This window comes from Centroberyx gerrardi, chromosome 14 (genome assembly GCF_048128805.1).
Source record: "Centroberyx gerrardi isolate f3 chromosome 14, fCenGer3.hap1.cur.20231027, whole genome shotgun sequence".
Classification (NCBI taxonomy): Eukaryota; Metazoa; Chordata; class Actinopteri; order Beryciformes; family Berycidae; genus Centroberyx; species Centroberyx gerrardi.
The window spans coordinates 3,879,963-3,902,462 of NC_136010.1; the positions used below are offsets into that span (position 1 = coordinate 3,879,963).

Below are 22,500 nucleotides of genomic sequence, written 5' to 3' on the forward strand. Positions count from 1 at the left end.
AGGCTAACACCAGCAACGTTAGCATATTAGCTGCAGTCAACTAGCTTGGCGACTAGAGGGGCCGGGGGGCGGGACTTCGCTCTGACTGACAGCAGAGAAGTCCAATGAAAAGTCTAAACGGTGTCTCCAGGGGCTTGTGGCCAATCAGCTTCCCCTTAGAAAGCTAACAGCACAGACGGAGAAATGTCAGTAAACGCTATATAAAAGTTTATTTCGTTGATTATGCACTGCACAGATTTCGATATATTTTGCCGTGCACTTCTTATCAACACACGGACCTTTTATCATTCAGAATATTCTTGTGAAAATGTATTTAATAGTTTGGCTGTTAACGGTATCTCGGTAACGTTAGCGACGCTTGTTTTCACTTTGTCCGCTGAAAAGTGGCACGCGCTGTTGTCATTAAGGCACGTTTTACATCTTGACGCCTTAACTTGACTATTAATGTGTGTTATCTGGTGAAATGTGTTCATAAATAGCCGCCACCCGGGCCCATGGATGTATTAAACCGGGCCAGGTTTCATTCCGTCTGAAAAGCGCACAGGAAGCGAGCCCCAGCGCGCGCTGCGACGTCATCATCTGACAGCTGTCACTTGCCGCTCGCTTTTTGGAAAAATCACTACAGGTTACATTAAAATAATAACAGTAACATGTTTGTAGATATCCCCAGTTCAGTGGTTTGAATAGAAATTAACTTTGATTTTGATATTAAATTAATTTTAATAAGATTTGAACAGAGATGCACGTGACGTACCCATCTTTGCGTTTCTCTCTGCCAGTGGTCTGATAGGACTACATTGGTTATTATGGATGGGATTTATTTGTTCAGATTTAACAATGGGGTAATGGAGGGGAAGTGAAGCCTTGCATTCTCTCTGTATTCCTCTATAATAAAGGAGAAGCATGCATGTGATTATTTGTGCTAAAAATATGGATGACTGCTCCATCAAACAATGTGTTTGTTAAGAAGAGACCTGGGGGTCTCCTGCAAACTGATGGAAAATTGTAATTCATAATTATTCATTAATATTAGTGATTAATGTAGTAGAAGTTAGTGAATATGTCAGATTATATTAGAACAGTTGTTTGTGTGTCTGTCAGATGAAGTCTCCCCCAGACCGGTCAGGGATCACCTTTGAGGTCGGAGCTCAGCTGGAGGCCCGAGACCGCCACAAGAACTGGTGTGGACCACACACACACACACACACACACTCTCACACACACACACACACACACACAGTAACACAAGAAATAGTCTGGACCACTCACAGTCTACAGATCAGAGGAACTGATCTGTAGACTTATTGCGGTCTATTGGCAAATTAGGGAATAGACATGTATTTGTGTATAAGGGTATGTCAAAATATTTTATAGTATACATGTATAAAATTCTATTAAAAAAATATTTGGTTCATGACTTATTTTTAAATGGATTTATTTTTTTTATGTTTAAAATTTAAAATTGTATTTAATTTGAAACTTATTTTACATTTCTTTCTGTTTTATGTTCTCATTTTAGTTTTAAAAAAGTATCCTGTGTCATCTCATCAGGTACACGGCGTCTATAGAAAAGATCGACTATGAGAAAGAAAAGGTTCTGATCCATTACCGCCAGTGGAGCCGTCGCTATGACGAATGGTTTCCATGGAGCTCGCCGTACCTGAGGCCGCTGGAGCGAGTCAGCCTGAGGAGGCAGGGCCTGAACAAGTCCCGCCCACAACCGGTATGACTGACAGACAGACAGACAGACAGGCAGAGAGAGAGACAGACACCAGTATAGTTATCGCATGTTACTTTGTGAATCTGTGTGTGTGTGTGTCACTTTCTCCCTGTTGGACCGACTGTACTTTTCTCTCTCTCTCTCTCTGTCTCTCTCTCTCTCTCTCTCTCTCTCTCTAGTTGTTTAGGTCAGGTACGAAGGTTTTGGCCTGTTGGACAGACTGTCGCTTCTACCCAGCCAAAGTCCTTAAGGTCAACAAAGATGGTGAGGCTCAACTTTGACCTTTCACCCTTAATGTACATTATATGGAAATTCTTAAAAAGTTGTGTTTCTGTGGTGAAAGCTATTGGTGATGTACTTTGCATTCCTGGGTCCATTTAGTTGTTTGGTGTATTTTTCTTCTTCGTGGGTAATTGTAGACAACGTCACATCACATCCAGTTATTTCCAGCAGCTACAATGGAGTTTGGTATCAGAAAATGTTTCAGGATGTAAAACATCAGCGGTAAACGTCAGGTTTTGGTGTCAGTCCCTCAGAATCAAAGAGCGAGGGCTTCTTTCTAGAGCCGCCATTTTGCACCAAGTGACGTTCAACAATCATACAGGGAGAAATCCATCGTAGAAGAGGAGAGAGACCAGTTTCTCCACCCACAGGAGCAGGAGAGAGACCAGAATGCAATGCAGCAGAGAGACAGGCTTTTTTTTAAACTTTTTTCAACTGGAAAAACGTACTATCACTATCTCTCTCTCCACCTACATAAAACCCACAGCTGAATGCAACAAGTTCAGGCTCCTTCTCTTGGGGTTGTTGAAAGGCATTCTGGGAAATGTAGGAAATCACTAACTGAAGTAGAAGTAGACGAGACAGGTAGAGGGAAAGTGGGTTCACAAAAAAAGTAAATGACAACACTTCATCACTAAATAACTCCTGGAATGTATTGAACATCACAGACTGATGAGATCTAACAGTGAAGAGGATCAGAGGGGATTTTTCCTTTAAATCCGCTCACAGCCCAGTGACATCATTTCTGACTCATAATCTGGTAAAATAATCCAAAAATATATTGATAGAATTTAATACCTGTAGCGCAATTTACAGTGAATAAAACAGTAGAATAGGCTTCAATTCTTAGATCAACATTACAAGCAACCAGTAATGACGGGGTCAAAGGTCAGAGCCTTATTTTCATGTCAGTAAGGTAACAGTTTTTTTTTCAAAATGGCAGTGATTTTGGAATGAAACTCTTCATATATTTAATTGTGGTTAACTTTGTATGGTGTGTGTGTGTGTGTGTGTGTGTGTGTGTCAGATTCCTACAGAGTGCGTTTCTACGACGGTGTGGTTCTGACCGTGAAGCCCACCAAGGTCAAACCCTTCCAGGAAGTAAGGAATACTCCACTGCTATTGGTCCATATCTAATGACCTTCCCCAATCACATCCACGATGCTGAGACTGTAAGCCTGTGTGTGTGTGTGTGTTTGTGTGTGTGTGTGTGTGTGTGTGTGTGTGTGTGTGTGTGTGTGTGTGGACGCAGAAGGCCGGACCTGAGAACAGCCCGGCGGGAAGTGAGGGATGGGAGGAAGGAGAGAGCGAGGAGGAGGAGGAGAGGAAGAGGAAGGCAGAACCGTCATCCTCCCCTCCGCCGGCCAAGAAGAAAACAGACGACAGTAAGTTACATGACCTCTGACCCTTCTTTACAGCATAGAGCTAGAACAGATAGATAAAGGACTTGAATGAATAAATAGGCTTCAACAAAAGCGCTGGATTTCTTTAATTGTAGAAACGCTAATGGATCTCATTGTGGGTGAGGTAAACAAGCTAAAAGCTGATTGGTTGTTTCCCCGCTCCAGGAAATCAGAATCAGCCAACCACCACTGAGTCCGCCCAGCTAGCCTCTCCTGACTCCGCCCACACAGACAGAGGTAAACACGGGCGGATCGTCACCTGTGGGAATATTCCTGGCTGCTGGGATTTACTGTGGCTTTTACTCTAGAGTGAATTTTAAAATGGTTTATTATTAATATAATACAATATTATATAATATAGAATTGTATAATATATGTTTATAATAAATAATTTCATTTATATTTTAGTAGGTAATAGTAGTTCAGGAACAGTCTGTTGTACTGTGGCTGACTTTCTTGCTCTCTCTTTCTGTGTGTCTCTCCCTCTCTCTGTCAATCTCTCTCTCTCTCCCTCTGTCTCTCTCTCCCTCTCTCTCTCTCTCTCTCCCCCTTTCTCTGTCTCTCTCTCTCTCCCTTTCTCTGTCTCTCCCTCTCTCTCGCTCTCTCTCTCTCTCTCTCTCTCTCTCTCCCTTTCTCTCTCTCTCTCTCTCTCTCTCTCTCTCTCTGTCAGATGTCCTGTTGGAACGCCAGGCCCACCTGCCGACCACACACAAATTCAGCAGAGAACCACGTAAGCACACACACACATGCACCATGTAAACTCCATGCTCACACACACACACACACACACACACACACTCCATACAAACACACACTGTAGTTTGTCATTTTGCTTGTGTCTTCAGCAAGGATATACAGGAGTTTTTTGTAAATTTTTTCGAAATTGCACACGTTTTGGAATTTGGAGAGATAGGTCGCTCTGACATTTTCATACCTGGTGCAGTTCAGATGGAAGTGCAACTCTTTATCTCTCTCTCTCTCTCTCTATCTCTCTCTCTCTCTCTCCCTCTCTCCCTCTCTCTCTCTCTCCCCAGTGTACAGGGTGATCAAGAACCAGCCTCCCCCCATTCTGTCCATTGAGTTGGACCACAACCCGTTTAAATGCCCGGCGCCGGGCTGTACCAAGTCCTTCAGGAAGGGGAGCCTGCTGCACTCACACATCAAGTACTACCACTCCGACCGGCGGCCTGAGGAGCCGGGCGGCGAGCAGGAGACGCCGCGGTAGGTTGACGGTTCCAATCCCACAACAGAAGGTCAAACACAGAACAAGAGGCACAGCATGTCACTGATTCAAATGCCTCACACTAGAGGAAACCAAATGCTTCCTATTCTGATTGGTTGTTGTAGGAGGAAGCGGTCGTCTTCTGAGGGGCGGGACTTCCTGTCAGAGAGGAGGAAGGAGAACCAGAACAGCAACACCTGTCACCATGACAACAGAGAGCACAGCGCCATGGGAACAGGTCGGAAGGCTGCGTCATGCACATCAACACACACACACACGCTGTGTTTGACTTATCATGCCTCCTTATACCAGATCTCAGGGATCACAGCTTCAAAAATGAGGGACAAAAACTATTTCTTCATCTCTGTTTAAGGTTAGATTTGGGCTTAAGGTCCTCAGTGAAGTTAAAGTTATGGTTTATTGTAATATCACAGTGATAAAATGTAGAAGTGATTAAAACCATAGAAAGAAGGGAAAGAAATGACAGATTTGTAAAGGTGAGATAACAATCCTAAAGGGCTTATAAAATAATCTCAGCTCAAAACAACCAAATGAATGTAACAAATGTTTAGGGTTATGGCGAGGGTTTATGGTTAACTTTTAAGGTCGAAAAATATGACACGTTCAGGTTTTGCATTTGTTTTCCTGAAAAGCAACAGTTGTTACAAATCCCTGTCTGTCTGCCTGCCTGTCTAACCCGTCTGTCTGTCTGTCTGTCCGGCCTGCTTGTCTGTCTGCCTGTAAGTAGAAGTGAAGAAGGAAGGAGGGAGGGAGAAAGAAGGAGGGCAGGACAGGAAGGAGAGGAGGAACTTCCTGAGAGTCAAACTGAAGAAGAAGAAAAAGAAGAAGAAAAGTCAGTCAGGTGAGAGTTAGTGTGCCAAGCAGCCTATCAAACACCGAACAGCTGTTAAATCCAGAAACCTCCAGAAGTTCTTTCATTTTTCTATGAGCAAAGGACGTTCGCTCCTGATGTTTGAAAGTACATCATTTGCTGAACTTTACATCTTTTCTCTCTCTATTTTGTCTCTGGTTGGAGGGAAGCTTCTTTTTTTTCCTCTAATACACAGCTAACACTCTTGCACTAAACTGACAACTATTTATCATTCTGCTGTAATAGTGTTATATTCTTTGTTGGGAGTCCAGTATGACGTCTGAATTTTGCTTCCAACTCAGGAGCTACAGGCTGTAGTTTACTATTAGTGGAGCGAGTACAGAAATTGTGTATAGTATAGCCGATTTCTATTTTACAGCACTTTGTAACTTTGTTAAGGAAAGTGCTATTTATTTATATCATTATTAGTAGAAAAATGACAATGTGCTTGTGTCTTTTTCTTCTCTTTTTCCGCTTGTCAGGAAACGGCAGCAGTGATGATGAGAACACAGACAGTCCTCCTGCCACTCTGTCTGCCAGACAGCACAACACACACACACACGGTGGGTAACACACACACACAGAGACACACACACACACACGGTGGGTGGCACACACATGCATGATGGGGCAACAGTGGGGAAAATTATACACACAGTGGGAAACACAACACAACCCCACCCACACACAACCTCACACACACAGAGTGGAGAACACACACACAACAACCATACACACACTCACAGTGGGTGACATACACATGCACAGTGGAGAATACGTACACACAATAACACACATGGATGATATCAGCCAAATTTAGCTACAATTTCTCTATATCAGCGTAACATCAACAGCAGGTCACATCTACAGATATGATCAGAGCCTGAAGATTATGGTCAATTTATGAAGAGAAGTATTAATTTGGAATTAATTGTGTGTAATTATTATATATTGTGAGTTTAGTCTCCAGTTAATGATCAGCACCACGGGAACATTTAATCTCATTCAGAGCGTCTTCTGTAGTTCAAAGTACCAAGATGTTGATATCAGCTGCCAGAAGTGCAGTGAAATAATTTTGCTCCACAATTTATCAAGACTAATAATGGTTATTAATAATAATGATTCCAAAATCTATTAAACTAATTGGGATTATTGTTTTAGTCATAACTGGGCAGCCCTAATGAGTGGAGGAATAGATAGATAGATGGATGGATGGATGGATGGATAGACAGATGGATGGGTATATAGTTACTCTCTAACCTCGGCCCCTCCCCCATCCAGCTGATGATGCCAGCGATTGGTCGACGCTAACGGCCGAGAGCGATGAGGACACGCACCCCTGGTCAGTTGCCATGGAGACCGAGGAGCGTGAGGTGATGAGGTGTGTGTGTGAGGTGAATGAGGAGAACGACTTCATGATCCAGGTGAGACACACACCCATATACACACACACACACACACACACAAGCAAATCTTTGTAACTATACACTTTCCGTTTACTCAATTTCATTCATGAAAGGTGCTACGTTTATCATTTTAGCATCAATAAATCATTACCACATAAATTTAGAGACATTAGTATTACAGTAAACAGAACATTGATTACAGTGAACAGCAGAGGTGGGGACTTGAGTCACATGACTTGGGTTCTGGTGACTTGGGACTTGACTCTGACTTGTACTTTGATGACTTGAAAAGGTTTCTAAAGTCTTGACTTGAGATCTTGTGTTTGTGTAAATGACTTAGATTGAAAGTGATGAGATTTGTTCCAGCAGACGACTGAATTTAAATTCTGTTTTCTGAATTTGTATGGAATGATTGAATTTATTGAAGTTGAAACTGATTATAGAAATCAAACTCATGATGCTCTTACCAAGTTTTTATCCTATTAAAACCATATTGCATTGAAAAGTCCTAGATATTTAGTTTTCTTTAAGATATTAAATTGATACTGGACTCTTGATTTGTTCTGACTTGACTTGCTGTTCTACATTTAGACTTGAGACTTGACTTGAGACTTGTGCCTAACTGATTCCAACCCCTGTAGCAACTGGTAATGTAACTGTTAGATAATGTAATAAATGATCAAAATGTAATAAATCTCCCTCTAAATGGGTAGAAAATGTCAGTGTAATAAAATGCATAATAATCTTAACATCTTCAGACTGACACCGTAAACATTTCTTTAAGAAAATGATGTCAGCAATTCATAACATTAACAAATTTTATGGCATTTTTGACCCATTTAGAGGGACATTTCATAACATTTTGACAAACATGATCTGGTGCTACAACCCTTTAATCCTCAAATGGTTCCTTCTCAAATTGAGGACTGATAAAGGCAGTAATACAGTGATTATAGTGACGGATAAGTGATATTAATAATCCTGTCTGTCTGTCTGTCTGTCTGCAGTGTGTGCAGTGTCTGTGTTGGCAGCATGGGACCTGTATGGGTTTATATGAAGACAACGTTCCACACAACTACATCTGCTACTGCTGCAGAGACACTGCAGGTACTAAACACTACTCTGTCTGTGTGTGTGTGTGTGTGTGTGTGTGTGTGCGCGTGTGTGGTCATACTTACTGTAGACAACTGGGAAAGACAGACAGCACCCACAATACATAAGGTTGCAGAAACTGTCTGTGTGAGTAAACGACCTTTGAAAGTATTGAAATGTTTTAAATCTATTAGAGGTCTTATATTTTCACCATGAACAGAACAGGGTTAGCAGAACAATCTGCATCCTGTCTGCTTTACTAAACACAGTTGGACTTCGTGTCCCTTAACAACTGCTGTCCTTTTTCTTGTTCTGCTAATTTATAGTTTCACAGCTTTCATTAGATCTGTTCAATCAGAAATAATCTGGGTTTTTTTTCAGCTTTGGTCTTAAATTCATTCCAGGTAGTTTTAAAAAGGTGTTAAAAAATCTTAGATTTTCGGAAACCTGCCTGATACCCTGGTGTATTTATAAGTTTGGGTGTGTGTGTGTGTATATGAGAAATGCGCTGACATTTGAAGTAAATTTAGTACGATTTTTTAATCTAAAATTAATCCATTAATTTGTTTCAGGACTGGTTATTTACATACTATGTGTTTAGACTGTGATACTGGAGCTGCTATTGGTGCTGTAGTCTATATTTTGATGCTTTGACAATTCTAGTGTGTGTTTGTGTATACATTTGTACATGCAGATGTGTGTGTGTGTGTGTGTGTTTCAGTGTGTGTTTGTGTCTTTTCTTAGCCTGTTTTTTTACGTTCTTGTTCAGGTTGGAGGCGGGCTCAGCATTTCCTGCCAGATCCTGATTGGCTGACGTCAGGGCGCATGTTCGGCCTGTCGTGTGTAAAAGAGAACTACGCAGAGCTCAACGCCTCCAAGATCTCACACACCAACCGTCTCCTCGCGCACACACACGGCCTCAACCAGGTCCTCAAAGGCCTCCAGCTCAAAATCAGCCTCTTACAGTGAGTAAGAGGTTCATTTACCTTTACAGGAGAACTGTTTTACATCAGAGAACTTTTGATCAAAATCCACTTTTTAATTGAAGTTTTAAAGCTGCACTACAGAAGATTTTTAAGTAAACCTGCAGTGTCTTCTCAGTCTAAACCAGGAAGTGTGTGTGCAGCAGAGCAGAGCGTCCCGTCCTGACTAACTGAGACGCTGTAGGTTCTCCCTGTTTGTCCAAACTGTTGGGAAATCTTCTCCACATAGGAATCAATGTAAACTTAAAGTGCTGTGTAACTTTGGTAGTATTTTGGGTTGTGTATCTGTTTCCATGATAAAACCCCAAATCAGTGATTCTGTGATCTGTTGCTCCGGTAGAGCAGACTGGAGAATTGTGCATAAGAGAATCACTTTTTTTATGTTTATTAAACCTTTCAGTTGTAACACCGAAATCTGGTCGGAGGACACGTATTACTTCATTTTGTCCGTTTTTAAATAAAATTTGCTTGTTATCAATTTAGACAGCAGAATTGTGTGTCACAATATCCCAAAATCACCATATTATCACGATATGATTCCACTGAAAGACAATAAATGATAATATTGAATTATCGCCCAGCCCTAATGAAAATTCATCTTCTGGCCTTATTGTGCACAGCCTGTCAGAAAACAATAACGTTTGCAATTGCAGTTCCATGATCTAAATACCTAAATAATATCTATTCTTAAACTGCAACACCTACTGGAGTCGATGCAAGCATCAAACCTCAGAACCACAAACAGTTTCCAGTTTGTCCTGAAGTGAAACCAGAGCCAAACATGCACACAGCCTGTTCATTATATACTCAGTTTGTCTGTTCGTCCCTCTGTCCGCCCAGCTCTCCCTCCCACCCCGACCTGCAGCTGTGGCGGTTGCCATGGAGACAGGAGGAGGAGCCAACCGTCGCGGCCAATCGGAGCGGAGAGGCTCCTGAGAGGGCCGATGGTTTTTCTCCTGTGTGTTACGTCAGCAGCGAGCACTGCTACCAGAAGCCCGGGGCATCATGGGAAAAAGCAGGGGAGAGAGAGAAGGAAACGCAGACCGCTGGACTGAACCTGGACCTGGACCAGAACCAGAACCGTGAGGATCAGGTAAAACCACTACAGGCTGCTCTTGGGAATAAACAGTCATCACTCTGGCTGTGTTTGCATGCATGGACAGGGTTGTTGATCCAATACCAAGGACTTAACGATGACTTGGCTTGGTGCTGAGATTTCTGCCTTTAAAACTCACTTTCTGGCCCGTACTCTGTTTTGGAACACACACACACACACACATACATATTGGAGTTCCAAGACACTCCCAATAACCCCCTCTGCCATTTTCAACTGCTGAACGATGGAGGACGGTGCTACAAGCTTGCGACTGGAATCGCAACACATTCCTCTCCATCTCATTCAAAAATCCTCATTCTCAAGCCAAAAAAAGCAAATGCCAAAGCAGTTTCATTATTCCAGTATTCAGCATGGTGATATACTACTTGTTAACTACACCTTGCTGTGGGATCTCAAAATGTGACTCATCTTTATTGAAATAAAGAGCCCGCTATAGACCTTTTTCACAAACATGACACTTCCACAGGGTAATAATGTGTGACAATAAGTATCACAGATAGAGTTGGTGGTGACAGAAAGTTGGCTTCTTAACATTGCTGGCAATGGTGAGAACTGATCTGAACTGACACCCTGTGGAAGTATGTCAGCGTGTGTTTGTGAAAAAGGTCTATTGATTTGTTTTGATCGATAGAGTTGGTCCGTCATGCTGGCAGGAACATCACTGAGTTTTGACGAGAGAGAGAGAGAGAGAGAGAGAAAGATTCAGAGAAAGTGAGAGAGGCACAGAGAGAGAGAGAGAGATAGCGACCCTAACTGACCCTGAGAGGAAGCTGTAGTAGAAGCTGCGCCTCTGTTTTAGCTCGCAGCGCTGAACAAGCCCCTGCTGTTGCTATGAGACTGCAGAAAAGCGCAGCGCTCTTTTGTTAAAAGTTGAACTATTTTTAACTTAGTAGTGCTGTGTGAGTGTGAGCGCCGTCAGGAACAAGAACCAGCACAGCGTCTCCTTTGGCAAGAAAGGAAAGGGAAAAGAAAAGGATAGAAAAAGAACCCGGCGCTGTGAAGGGAGCTTCGCAGTGGAAACAGTGGAGCACAAGCATGTGAAACGGCACTCAATGACAACATTATTAGATTTATTATTAGAGCTAATAGAGAGTATGACCAAGTTAACTTTGTCAGAACAAATCAAGAGTCCAGTATCAATTTAATATCTTAAAGAAAACTAAATATCTAGGACTTTTCAATGCAATATGGTTTTAATAGGATAAAAACTTGGTAAGAGCATCATGAGTTTGATTTCTATAATCAATTTCAACTTCAATAAATTCAATCATTCCATACAAATTCAGAAAACAGAATTTAAATTCAGTCGTCTGCTGGAACAAATCTCATCACTTTCAATCTAAGTCATTTACACAAACACAAGATCTCAAGTCAAGACTTTAGAAACCTTTTCAAGTCACCAAAGTACAAGTCAGAGTCGAGTCCCAAGTCACCAGAACCCAAGTCAAGTCTGAAGTCTTCTCTTCAAGCAGTTAAAAGTGTGACTCAAGTCTGACTCGAGTCCACGTCATGTGACTCGAGTCCCCATCTCTGTCAATAGATGATTAATGTTTTGTGGCAGCCATCTTGGATATGCTGAAGGATGTTACTGTGATAAAAGAGGAAGTCTAACTCTGTTGTCTTCTGCAGGGAGCAGAGCCTGAAGACGTCAACAAGAAACAGACTGACGCTGACACACACACTCACACAGACACGCACACACACCCCGCGCCCCCCCCAGGCTCTGTGGTGGAGTGTCAGCTGAACCTGCTGCAGCACATCGAGTCGCTTCACAACCAGATCTCAGCCAGAATGGACCTGATAGAGAGCGAGCTGGACGGTGAGACACACACACACACACACACACATTCACACTGGAAAACACTGACATGTACACACTGTAGGCATGAGAAATTGTTTATCTTTTGTGTGTAAGACGGTGTAGTGTATAGCCACAAACTGACACACACACACACACACATAAAAACACAGCTGGACCGGATTGATACCAGCCCAGGAATCAGGGTTTCAATTTTATGAAGGTGATATGGCAATAAAATAAAGAAAAATTATAAGTGAAACAGTAGAATTAACTAAAAAAAACTGACAGCACTCTCAAAGTTGTTGAAAATGTTGAATAAATAAACGTGTTAAATATTGATGGTGATGACGACCAAATAAAGCTAATTTTAGAGTGCAGGGAGGAGTGTGTTTGGGACTCTGCCCTAAACTGTCCCGTTACCGTAAGCACACAGGTTTGATCCCTCCAAAACCCCACAAGTCGACTTGTACGATAGCCCATAATAATGAGTTAGAATAAACACTCTAAGACTCAGTGAAAGTTTCTTTTTCCGATGATGTCAGACGCTTTGATCTTGAAGGTTTATAAGATTTCTGAAATTGTGTGAAAAAGTCAACTAAATCTCTGTGTTTCTCTCTCTCTCTCTCTCTTTCTCCCTCTCTCTCTCTCTCTCTCCCTCCCTCTCTCTCTCTCTCTCTCTCCAGTGTTAGAGTCCTGGTTGGATCACTCTGGGGAACTGCAGCCTCCCGACCCTCTGTCCCGCCTCCCGCAGCTCAAACAGCGAATCAGACGGCTGCTGCGTGACCTCGGCGTCGTGAGGCGCCTGTCAGTCTGCCGCTGACCTCTGACCCCTGATCTTTTCACCTCATAGTCACTGCTGGCCAAAAGGAGGCGCTGTGGCAACAACTGTGTGGGCTAGCATGGGACGAGCACGCTGGAACGCAGGGACTCATTGTTAGCAGCAAGAGGCGATGGACTCTGGAGCCAATATTGTCTGTGGGTCCAAGGACTACAGGGATGAAGAGACTCATTATATATAGGTCCAAAATTTGCAAACTTATCCTTTAATACATAACCTAACAAGTGATTGACATTATTAAACCCCTCCCAGCTACTAAAACATTCCCCAAACTGAACAGATTCTGTTCAGTCCCATGGTGCGTTCATGGTGGCGACATAGAGACCGAATTAATGATTTATTTGGATATGATGTAGTTAGCTGCCTTTATCTCTTCTGTAGAGAATACAGTAACGTTAGGGTACTTGGCTTGCTGGTTAACGTTAGCAACTGAACCGTTATCAGCGTACAAAGCTTTTAGCATATTAAATACATCCATAAAAGTTTACACAGCAAGTCATCCTAGTTCAGTTACATACAAGAAGAGGATTTTGAGAGTCACAGCTCAATCACATGTGAAGATTGATAATTAAAGTTACATTTTCACAGTAATACTTAGATATTTCTCAATAAAGCACAGACTTGAATTGTAGAAAATGATTTTTACCACACTGATCAGGTTTGATAGCACACAGCTTTAGGGGAGTGAAGAAGCTAATCCTGACTCACTGACATGAATTTGGTTCTTGGTACAAAGTCTGGGAGGTAGAGAGGAGTTAGAGGTACGACTGCCATCAAACTGTGAAGTAAGCCCAACTGCAGCCGGGACTTCAGGCGAGTGGCTACCCGAGTCGGCTTCTGGGCAACAAGTTCACTTCAGTACGTTGTTTTCTTTGTCTGTGACGTTTCCTTGATATCTGAATACCATCAGGTCTTAGAAAAGAGAATTCTTACAGGTTTATTCTTCTAATTTAGAATCTAGATTTATATCAATGCTTATAGCTTTTTCTACAATGTTCTACAAAGCTCTTGCTGTCTTTTCAGAAAAAATGCCTGTACAGCTTTTTAAAAAATGTTTATTTTTATGGTATTTCTGCTTTCTTGGCCCATGGAGAGTAACATTGTTAGCATTCCTCATTGAAGCCAATGGGCGCTGCGAGCTTTAAGCTAATGAGCTAATGTAGTGAGGAATGCTAACAATATTCATAAACACTTTTCAATTAGTTGAAACGACGTTACAGATTTTTGTTCCCCAATCTGACAAGTTCCTGGTGAAGTTAAATAACGTATTTTTTACGTCTCTTTAATGTTTCCTATATTTGTTGTCATATAAGAAAACTGTATATAGCTGTAGATTTATTTTTGTAGAAAAGTTGATTTTGAATCTACTTGATTTATGATGTGTTTTAAGATCATACAGTGTCGGTAGAACGCAGTGCTTCTTTTGATTTTCATCAAATATTGTGATTTGTTTTCATTTTTACACATTTTGTTGCCGTGGAACCCGACTCCTGAGTCCAGAAACACCGAAGTCAAAAACTGCTTTATCTTTGAAATTCAGTTATCACAACGTCTATTTTTTCTACTTTATTTAAGGTAAAGGATTGGCACGAGGCCTCGAGTGAGGTCAAGCCAAGTTTCACACTAAAATGTGTGTTTTACAAATGATGAAAAACAAGTAAATGTTAAAAAAAAAAAGAAATTACATTTGGCATGCATTGCAAAATGATTCGGAGCGATGTAAACTAGACATAGACAGAGTTAAGTGGGCTGTAACTGTAAATGACACCGGTGTTCTCCTTTAAGATTCAGTGAATATTTTGAGGAGTTCTGACTTTGCAGCTTGAACAGAAAGTGAAGCCGTCCAAACACAGCAGCTAGATTTCAGTCATTTTGGATCTGTTGTGCGCTCAGATCCTTCATGGTGACATTTTGTGGAAAACTGCCCAGCTCTTGGCATTGGGAACACAAACATCAATGCTTTTATTATTCATATGTAAACGTATGCTTAGCTGCCAACTAGAAACTCCAGTAGCTTGGTGAAAACTGGAATTTAGCCAGGAGGGAGTTTCTTAATTAAAACGGTTTGTCATCTTGCTCATCTAAAGGAACAGCATTTATATTAATGAGGTCTTTAAAGCCATAATACTTTTTTTTTTTTAGCTAAAATGTGATACAGCTACAATACCTGGTTTTTATCTTACCAGTTTGTTAGGGCAGTCAGGTGATTTGTTGGACTGTTAAACCTGTTTTTTGCCTGTGTTTCAAATATACCTTTGGAATATTGATCACCCAGATTGCGATGTCATTTATTGTTTCTTTTAATAGCTAAAGACTAATATTCTACTTACTTGGTTTGATGCTGATTTAGGGTGTGGGGTGAGAGAGTGAGGTTCAACTCTTGTATCACAAAAGACCATGAATATCAAAACTGTTGATGAAAAACCCAAACTGAGACTATATTACTAATTTACTTACATTCTTCTGCTGATCTACTCATTTTCTGCTGTTTTCAGGTTCTTATGCAGCTCTGGAAAGTCTAAAAAAACAGTATGAAAAATGAATTTCATAAAGTCCAAAGCTTGAAATGTTTTGCACAAAATGTCTGGAGAAGTTTTGTTGTTTAGACTCAAAACACATATGACTGCACATTTTATATAGCTGTAAACCTACTGTCGTTTCTTGAACTATAATATTTGTAAGGGGAAAATAATGTTCAGCCGCTATCCGCAAACATCACTTTGGATACCAGCCATAATCTTCAGGTTTAGAGAGTGTGTTGAGTTTTGGAAGTGGAAGAGGACTAAACAAAATGAAGTAGCAGAGTGAGCAGCAGATTGGGGAAAGCGTCCAGGCCAGATGGATGAGGTGTTAATGTTGAGATTTCCTCACAGTTTGGGTTTTGGTAAAAGTAATCAGAGTGATACTGATACTGTGTGGGTGATGCTGTGTGTGTGTGTTTTCATATCGACGCTGTCGTGTGAAAACCTCGTAACTCCAGTTTGCCGATTTTCATGTTTTAAAGTCAAACGGAGGATGACCTGGTTCCTCTGTGGGTCGAGGAAACTCCACCAGCCTCTTAGGTTTTATGTATTCACACCATAAAAAAAGAACAATAAAGACAATACAAAACAAAAAAAGGCATGTGCTGGAGATGTTTGAAACCGTGTTTGCTTGTAAAAATGACCTCATCAAGAAAATAAAAGGATTTATACAATGGAAACAACAATAAACCAAAAATTACCTGTGTGTGATTAGGTGAAACCTTTTCAAACCCCATTGGATAAAATACATAAAACATAAACACGAAATCTGAAATCTCCTGAAAATGTGATATGTTGGAGATGCGAGGTTTTCACCTGACAGCGACAATATGTTTGTGTGTGTTTGTATGTGCTTATATGTTTTTACATGTGTGTGTGTGTTTGAGGCGGGTCCAGCCAGTCAGATGGTCCTGCTGTGTGTTCGCAAACCACCAGGCCAGTCCCTTATGGCTGTGTGTGTGTGTGTGTGTGTGTGTGTGTGTTACAGTGGCCCCTCCCCCTGCGGTACAGTCCATCATAGCTCAATTATCTCCAAATATTTACCTTCCGTTTCCTTCTTCTATTGAGTATATTTCCTTGTCTTTTTCTACTTTGTGCTCTAATGGATTGTCCTTTTCACTTCAGGAGCATTTAACCAACAATCTTATCAAGGCTGCGTTCAAATACATTTTTGGCCAAATTTAAAACTCTTTTTAAACATGATGATAGGAGCTTTTTATGTTCACCGCCCCCAGCGAGGTTAGGGTTCGGTTTATAATCAGTTTTTCAGTCAGAAGTGATGAGTTTTTGCAGCTCGGTCCTGAAGGTTTTACTTCCAGGCAGAGTTCAGTTCAGTTCAGTTCAGATGTAATCGATGCATCAGAATCGCCAACAAACAGGATGTGATGTCACTGTCATAGAAACCTGGCTGGGATGTCAGGAAAGAGAGAAGAAGAATTCAAATATTGAATGTTGTCATGCTGTCAAAAAAGTTAATAGCTGAGAATGAGTGATCTCATTAGCAGATGAATTAGTTTCTGAATTGACTGATGTGGAAGTGAACTGACCTGGTCCAGCACCTGGTCTGCATGTAATGAATATCTGTTTTTACTATTCTGTTTCAACTGAATAAATCATTTTCTATTGGAGTTGGCCTCTGTGTTGTTGCTCATGACCAGCCAACTGGCTTAATAATAATAATTGTGCTGGAGGCAGCAGGGAGGCTTTGTGGTTAAAGAGACCGTCGACTTCAAGCCTCCACCAGACACTGAATCCCTACCTGCTCCAGCCGACCTCTGACCTCTGACCTCCCTGTGGAGCGGGCAAGAGAAAAGAGGATTTCCCTACAGGAAGCAATAAAGCCCCGCAGTTTTACCACTTTAACAATAATTGGCTGCAGGATTCCAGAGTTTATCCACTTTCAGCAGCCAAATACCCAAAGCCTACACATAACACACAATAACACACAAATACTGCGGGATTAAGGCAGCAAACACCCAGTTTAAGTTAGAAGTTGACCTATATACAGTGTTGGGAAGCTACTATGAAAGCCAAGTTTTACAAGCCACCAGTTACTTCATATAGGAAGAGACTGACCTAGAGCAAAGCTACAGTCAAGAGAAATATGGTTTTGTAAACTAAAGTTACTTAGAAAAAGTAATTCATATCTATCTATCTATCTATCTCTACATCAGTCATAAGATTAAAAAAAATACCACTAGTTAGTATGTTAAAAGTTGTATTTTATTTGAAATACAGTGCCAGTACTGTGTTTCTAAGCTGCCTGCCAGAAACTAGAGACAAACTAAAATAACCCATCTGGCTTCATCACAATGTTAACTTTCTGTTGGCTGTACTGCCATCACTCCTACATTTACACTCCAGTCTGGACCTACTGGAAACTCAAATTAAACTACACAGTTTGGCTTCACCATAGAAAAATATGTGGAAGGAATGCTGACAAGAAAGTAACAGACTGCTGAAAACACGATTTAAATGAATTGATTGAACTACCATCAAGCTACTGCAAAATATAAACTACTAGTTTAATTACATGTAACTTAGTGAAACTACTGCTGTATGTCTAAATGTGAAGACCGCCACTATCTAAAATGTCTTGTATAAACTAAGATAAGAATATAAGAAGTATGGAAATCTTTAAAATAACCTACTTTATACATCATCACAGTTGCACAATATCACATAATATCACATGACACAACAAACAAGAGATTTTGAATTTATAATCTATATAGAGACGTTTCCATTACAAGCTGTATCATCTCTCTCCTGGGATCTCTGCCCTGGGTTTTGAACCGGCGACCTCCTCGTGCTCGTGACCACCTGCTGAATGAACGACCTGTTGTTTACGCACGAGACGCTCCGCCCCGCCGCGTGCTGACAGTTCAGTTGACAGCCAAGAGCCTCGCGACAGCTGAACCCCCCGACCAACGGTAACCAGTTAGCGTCACCGACTTACTAACCAACGAGTTAAATTCAACTGATATTCGTTTGCCTCGCCTCGGGAGCTAACGGCTAACGGTGAGTAACGTAGAAAATAACGTTCAGTAGCCGTTACCGTCTTTGTACGGTAGGTTTTGGCTGGATTGCCTGTTGGCTAACGCTAGTCGGCTAATTAGCTAGCTAACATTAACGTCTATACTAAAGTGAGCTAGCTGGCTAATTGTCATGATAACGTTAGTTAACCTGGTTAACGGTAAGTAGCAAGCGTTAAGTTAGACTAGATACAGCGTTGTTTTCTCCTCATTCTCAGATAGCTAATGTGGCGAGGGAATATTTGGCCACAGGTGTTTGTGTGTGTGTGTGTGTGTGTGTGTGTGTGTGTGTTACTAACGAGGCGACACATCCTCCACAGTAACTTAACACAAGCTGTTTTAACGTTAGGCTAGTTAATTAGGTAAGGCTAGCTAATCTGTAGAGACTCCTCTCTTCCTGGCTGTGTGGGCGGACGGCAGCAGAGAGATAGCAGATGAGGCTCAGAGCAAATCACAGAAACGTTACACTCAAATTCACAATGAAAATCCAAACTGTAACTAGCGTTCATTCTCAGTATTTCCTCTATAGATTAGATATAAGAACTTTATATGGCAAAACACGTGTAGTGTTTGAATGCTGTGTTCACTGTATGAATTGACTGAAAGTGAGTTGACCCTAACCCAGATAGATGGATTGATTTTTCTCCTGTCTCTCACTGTCCTCCATACCAGCACCATGCCATGGTCCATAATGGGATGGGAAACCAGTTACTTAGCCATTGCCATGGAGCAGAACTGTGGAGCTAACATGGCCGCTACTGGAAACTGGCCTGGCCCGGCTCTGCCTATGTTTGGCTGTGGTTGTTGAAGCCATATAATTAGCTGTTTGGGCTGGAGCCAGATAGCCAGCAACTAGTTAGGTCAACAGCTCCATCCAAATCACTCTCCTGAAATACTGTTACCAAATCTGCCCCCCCACACACACACTAGATGGACAACTGCCAAATGCCAATGTAAGATTAATGACTGTTGACGGGTTAGACTGACAGTGAGACAGGCAGACAGGCAGGCTGGCAGGCAGACAAATAGGCTGGCAGGCACTTACATCGATTACAGTTTTTTTGTTTTTTTTTACTGACCTCTTTCCACCTGTGTCTAACTGTACATCTGTCTGTATGTTTCTGTCTGTCTCCCTGTTTGTTGTTTTTTTCTGCCTGCCTAAACATCTACCTGCCTTTCTGCCTGTCTGGTAGGCGTGTCTTAACAGGTTGATTGGCGGCTGAGTGGTCCTATGATGGAGGAGCTTCATGATGTCCAGCTGACTGAGATCAAACCACTGCTCACCGGACAGGTGAGGGGCGGGGCTTAGTGTGGATCATGCCCTGTGTTCATGTGCTGGTGGGAAAGTCCAATATCGGGACTTCCTAATTGGCTGCTAAACCGCATTGCTTTCACATGCTATTTTGTCAGAAAATCAAACCCAGAAGACAAACAGTAAACAAACATGGACATCCTGCAGTTGCATGTGTGTATGTGTTTTCTTACTGTTGACTGATACAAAACGTGATTTTCCCACCATGTTGAGAAGGTTAAAGGTTATTTCTCATGCCACTTTGAATGCCGTTCATGTGAAATTTCCAAATAGGAAATTTGTTTTTCTGATATATATCTGATAGCACGTGAATGCAGGGATACTCAGTAGTAAGATGCCTCCTGTTGAATAAACTCCACTGACAGCTAGAATCAGCTTCACATCCTGCATTCTTTCAGATAATTTAATAATGTATAAGAATGATGAGATAAAGAATCTCTCTCTCTCTCTCTCTCTCTCTCTCTCTCTCTCTCCTCTAGACTGGGAGAAATCTGCAGGACTTTAACTGCCAGGTGAGTTCAGTGTTCAGTTCAGAACACACAGTGCCTTCAGAAAATATTCATGATCCCCTTGACTGTTTTTTTTTGTTGTTGTTTTTTTTACATTTTGTTGTGTTGCAGCCTCAATTCAAAATCGTTTAGATTGAGATTTTTCATCAACATTCTACACAAATAACTCCACGATGACAGTAAAATCATGATTTTTGAATTTTTTGCAAATTCATTGAAAATGAATTACAGAAACATCTCATTTAAACATGTGTTCAACCCCCTGAGCCAAGAGGGGTGTCACTGCATATTTATTGACTCAAAATATTTCAGCTTTCCATTTTTAATGAATATGTGAAAAATTGAGTTGTTGTGCGTGGATCAGTGACAGAAATCCCATTTTAATCTATTTTGCATGCAGGCTGCAACGCCACAAAGTGCAGAGAAAATCAAGGCTTTTCAGCACTTTCTGAAGCCTCTGACTTGTCTGTCAGTCTGCCTTCCTGTGTGTCTACTGCAGAACTGAGGAATTATATCAATACAGTAAAATAGCACCACACTTTTCTTCTTCACATTTCATCTAAATGAAAGGCTTTGTAAAGATGTTGTATCAGACGTCGGGTCTCAACAGTGAGGGAGAAAAAAGGTAATTAAAAGACTGCATGAAAGTCTCAGATGGCTTGAATTTCATTTGGTAATTGCTTTTTACTCTTTTTTTATAATTGATTGTGACATCTTATTGCCCCATGGGATGAGAGTAGAGGAGGAGGGGTAGATGAGAGAGAGGAGGAAGAGAGAGAAGAGCAGAGGATGAACATAGAAGAGGGGTGGATAGGAGTGGAGAGTAGGATCCCAAAGCTTTTTCACTCCTCCTCCTTTCCTCCCCTCCCTCACTATCACTCCTCCTACCAGGAAGGAACTTGGAGGAGACGAGGGAAGGAATGGAGTGGAGGAGAGAGGGAAGCGAGGGAAAGTGGAGGCCATTGGGACAGTTTATTGGCCGTATCATAACTGATGTAGCCCGAACCCAAACTACTAGTTGAGAATAGGAGGCTGACAGTAGGAGAAGAGTAAGACAGGATGGATGGATGAGAGAGGAGGGATAATGAAACACGCCGAAAAATGGGAGAAGAGCGGCAGGTGGTTGGCTGTTTAACAAGACCGTAAGGCTCTTAGCCAATCAGTTTAGAGCTCACTCATCTTGAGCCAGTCATATTCAGAGTTGTTGCCGCTCCCCCTCCCTCTTTCCCCCTCTCTGTCTATTTCTCTCCCTCTAATTCCTTCAGTTGGCGTGAGGCTGACGGACAACAGCAGGGCCGACCTGTCTCTCTCTCTCTCCCTCTCTGTCTCTCTCTCTCTCCCCCTCTCTGTCTCTCTCTCTCTCCCTTTCTCACTCTGTCTGTTTCTGTCTGTCCTCTCTTTCCACCGAACGCTCCGTCTCTCTTTCCATCTGTCTCTCTGAAACATTTTTTCTTTTCCTCTTTCTGTATCTGTAAAACTGTCTCTCTCTTTCTCTCTCTCCTCTCTTTCTGTTACTCTCTCCTGCCTCTCTCTTAGTTAAATTTCTCTCCTTCGTTCACTCCCTCCTCCTGTCCTCCTCTCCTCTCCTCTCCTCTGTCAGGATGTCTTCTTCTCTGGACTTGAACCAGATCTCCTGTTCTTTGGGAGTTGGGGTGGTGAGTGTTAGCCAGTTAGCCGTTAGCCTGAGCACCTGCTGTACCAGCTGGTAGTTGACAGGAGTCGGCAGTCGGCTTTTAGCCAGTTAGCCGTTAGCCTGCCGCACCTTGTTTACCTGCATGCACACTGTTAGCTATCAGCAGCTCGCCAGTTAGCTGTTTATCATCTAGTCCTGGTAGTCTGTCGCGATGCATACGATAGAAACATATCAGTTCAGAGTAGAACCTGTACGAGTGTGTGTGTGTGTGTGTGTGTGTGTGCGCGGTCAAGAGATGGAGACAGAGACAGAGATTAAGGTCCATTAATAGGATAAGTCATTTTTTTCCATGGTCAGTTGACTAATGGGATTACTAGACACCAGCCCGGCCTATAAACACATGGAGCCATGCTTACTTACACATGCATGCTGTCTGGCTGAAGTTAGATGTATATTTTTATTACACGGCTTTGCTTTGTTGAATACTCATTTCTGATTGGCCAATGAAGGCATTCTGAGGTCTGTTATTTCTGAATAACAAACCACTGTCCCATATCTAATCAAGACTGTCAAGACTGCAGAGTGACATGGTTGTTTTTCATGGTTGTTTTTGTTGATTTCTAATCAGATTAACTGGCGACACTTTGTGCCAATAAGATGCTACTCCTTGGTTACTGCAGATAGTCCTGCTGCTCTAGTTTTTTTTTTTTGTAAATTACTTTAGCTTGTAATAAAAACATTTAAAATGTATATT

At 41.7% G+C, this 22,500-nt stretch overlaps 2 protein-coding genes across 3 annotated transcripts in view; both read left to right on the forward strand.

Moving 5' to 3' along the window:
- Positions 1 to 15,841, forward strand: part of LOC139908980 (PHD finger protein 20-like) — a 16,229-nt gene extending 388 nt beyond the window's left edge. Inside the window, exons 2-18 of one of the 2 annotated variants that reach the window (XM_071895881.2) lie at positions 1,102 to 1,181; positions 1,552 to 1,723; positions 1,900 to 1,984; positions 3,030 to 3,103; positions 3,255 to 3,387; positions 3,571 to 3,642; positions 4,076 to 4,135; positions 4,440 to 4,626; positions 4,753 to 4,865; positions 5,376 to 5,495; positions 5,981 to 6,061; positions 6,780 to 6,922; positions 7,912 to 8,011; positions 8,766 to 8,961; positions 9,820 to 10,072; positions 11,726 to 11,915; positions 12,581 to 15,841. In XM_071895881.2, the coding sequence (XP_071751982.2) occupies positions 1,102 to 1,181; positions 1,552 to 1,723; positions 1,900 to 1,984; positions 3,030 to 3,103; positions 3,255 to 3,387; positions 3,571 to 3,642; positions 4,076 to 4,135; positions 4,440 to 4,626; positions 4,753 to 4,865; positions 5,376 to 5,495; positions 5,981 to 6,061; positions 6,780 to 6,922; positions 7,912 to 8,011; positions 8,766 to 8,961; positions 9,820 to 10,072; positions 11,726 to 11,915; positions 12,581 to 12,717 (2,196 nt within the window). In that variant the 3' untranslated portion in view covers positions 12,718 to 15,841. The remainder of the gene's footprint in view (positions 1 to 1,101; positions 1,182 to 1,551; positions 1,724 to 1,899; positions 1,985 to 3,029; positions 3,104 to 3,254; positions 3,388 to 3,570; positions 3,643 to 4,075; positions 4,136 to 4,439; positions 4,627 to 4,752; positions 4,866 to 5,375; positions 5,496 to 5,980; positions 6,062 to 6,779; positions 6,923 to 7,911; positions 8,012 to 8,765; positions 8,962 to 9,819; positions 10,073 to 11,725; positions 11,916 to 12,580) is intronic. The other variant, XM_078288176.1, reaches the window with a different exon arrangement.
- Positions 15,842 to 18,160: 2,319 nt separating this feature from the next.
- The window catches only part of LOC139908977 (protein NDRG3-like), a 10,004-nt gene continuing 5,664 nt past the window's right edge, over positions 18,161 to 22,500 (forward strand). Inside the window, exons 1-3 of the mRNA XM_078288054.1 lie at positions 18,161 to 18,278; positions 19,486 to 19,583; positions 20,084 to 20,116. Coding sequence (XP_078144180.1) covers positions 19,524 to 19,583; positions 20,084 to 20,116 — 93 coding nt within the window. The 5' untranslated portion in view covers positions 18,161 to 18,278; positions 19,486 to 19,523. The remainder of the gene's footprint in view (positions 18,279 to 19,485; positions 19,584 to 20,083; positions 20,117 to 22,500) is intronic.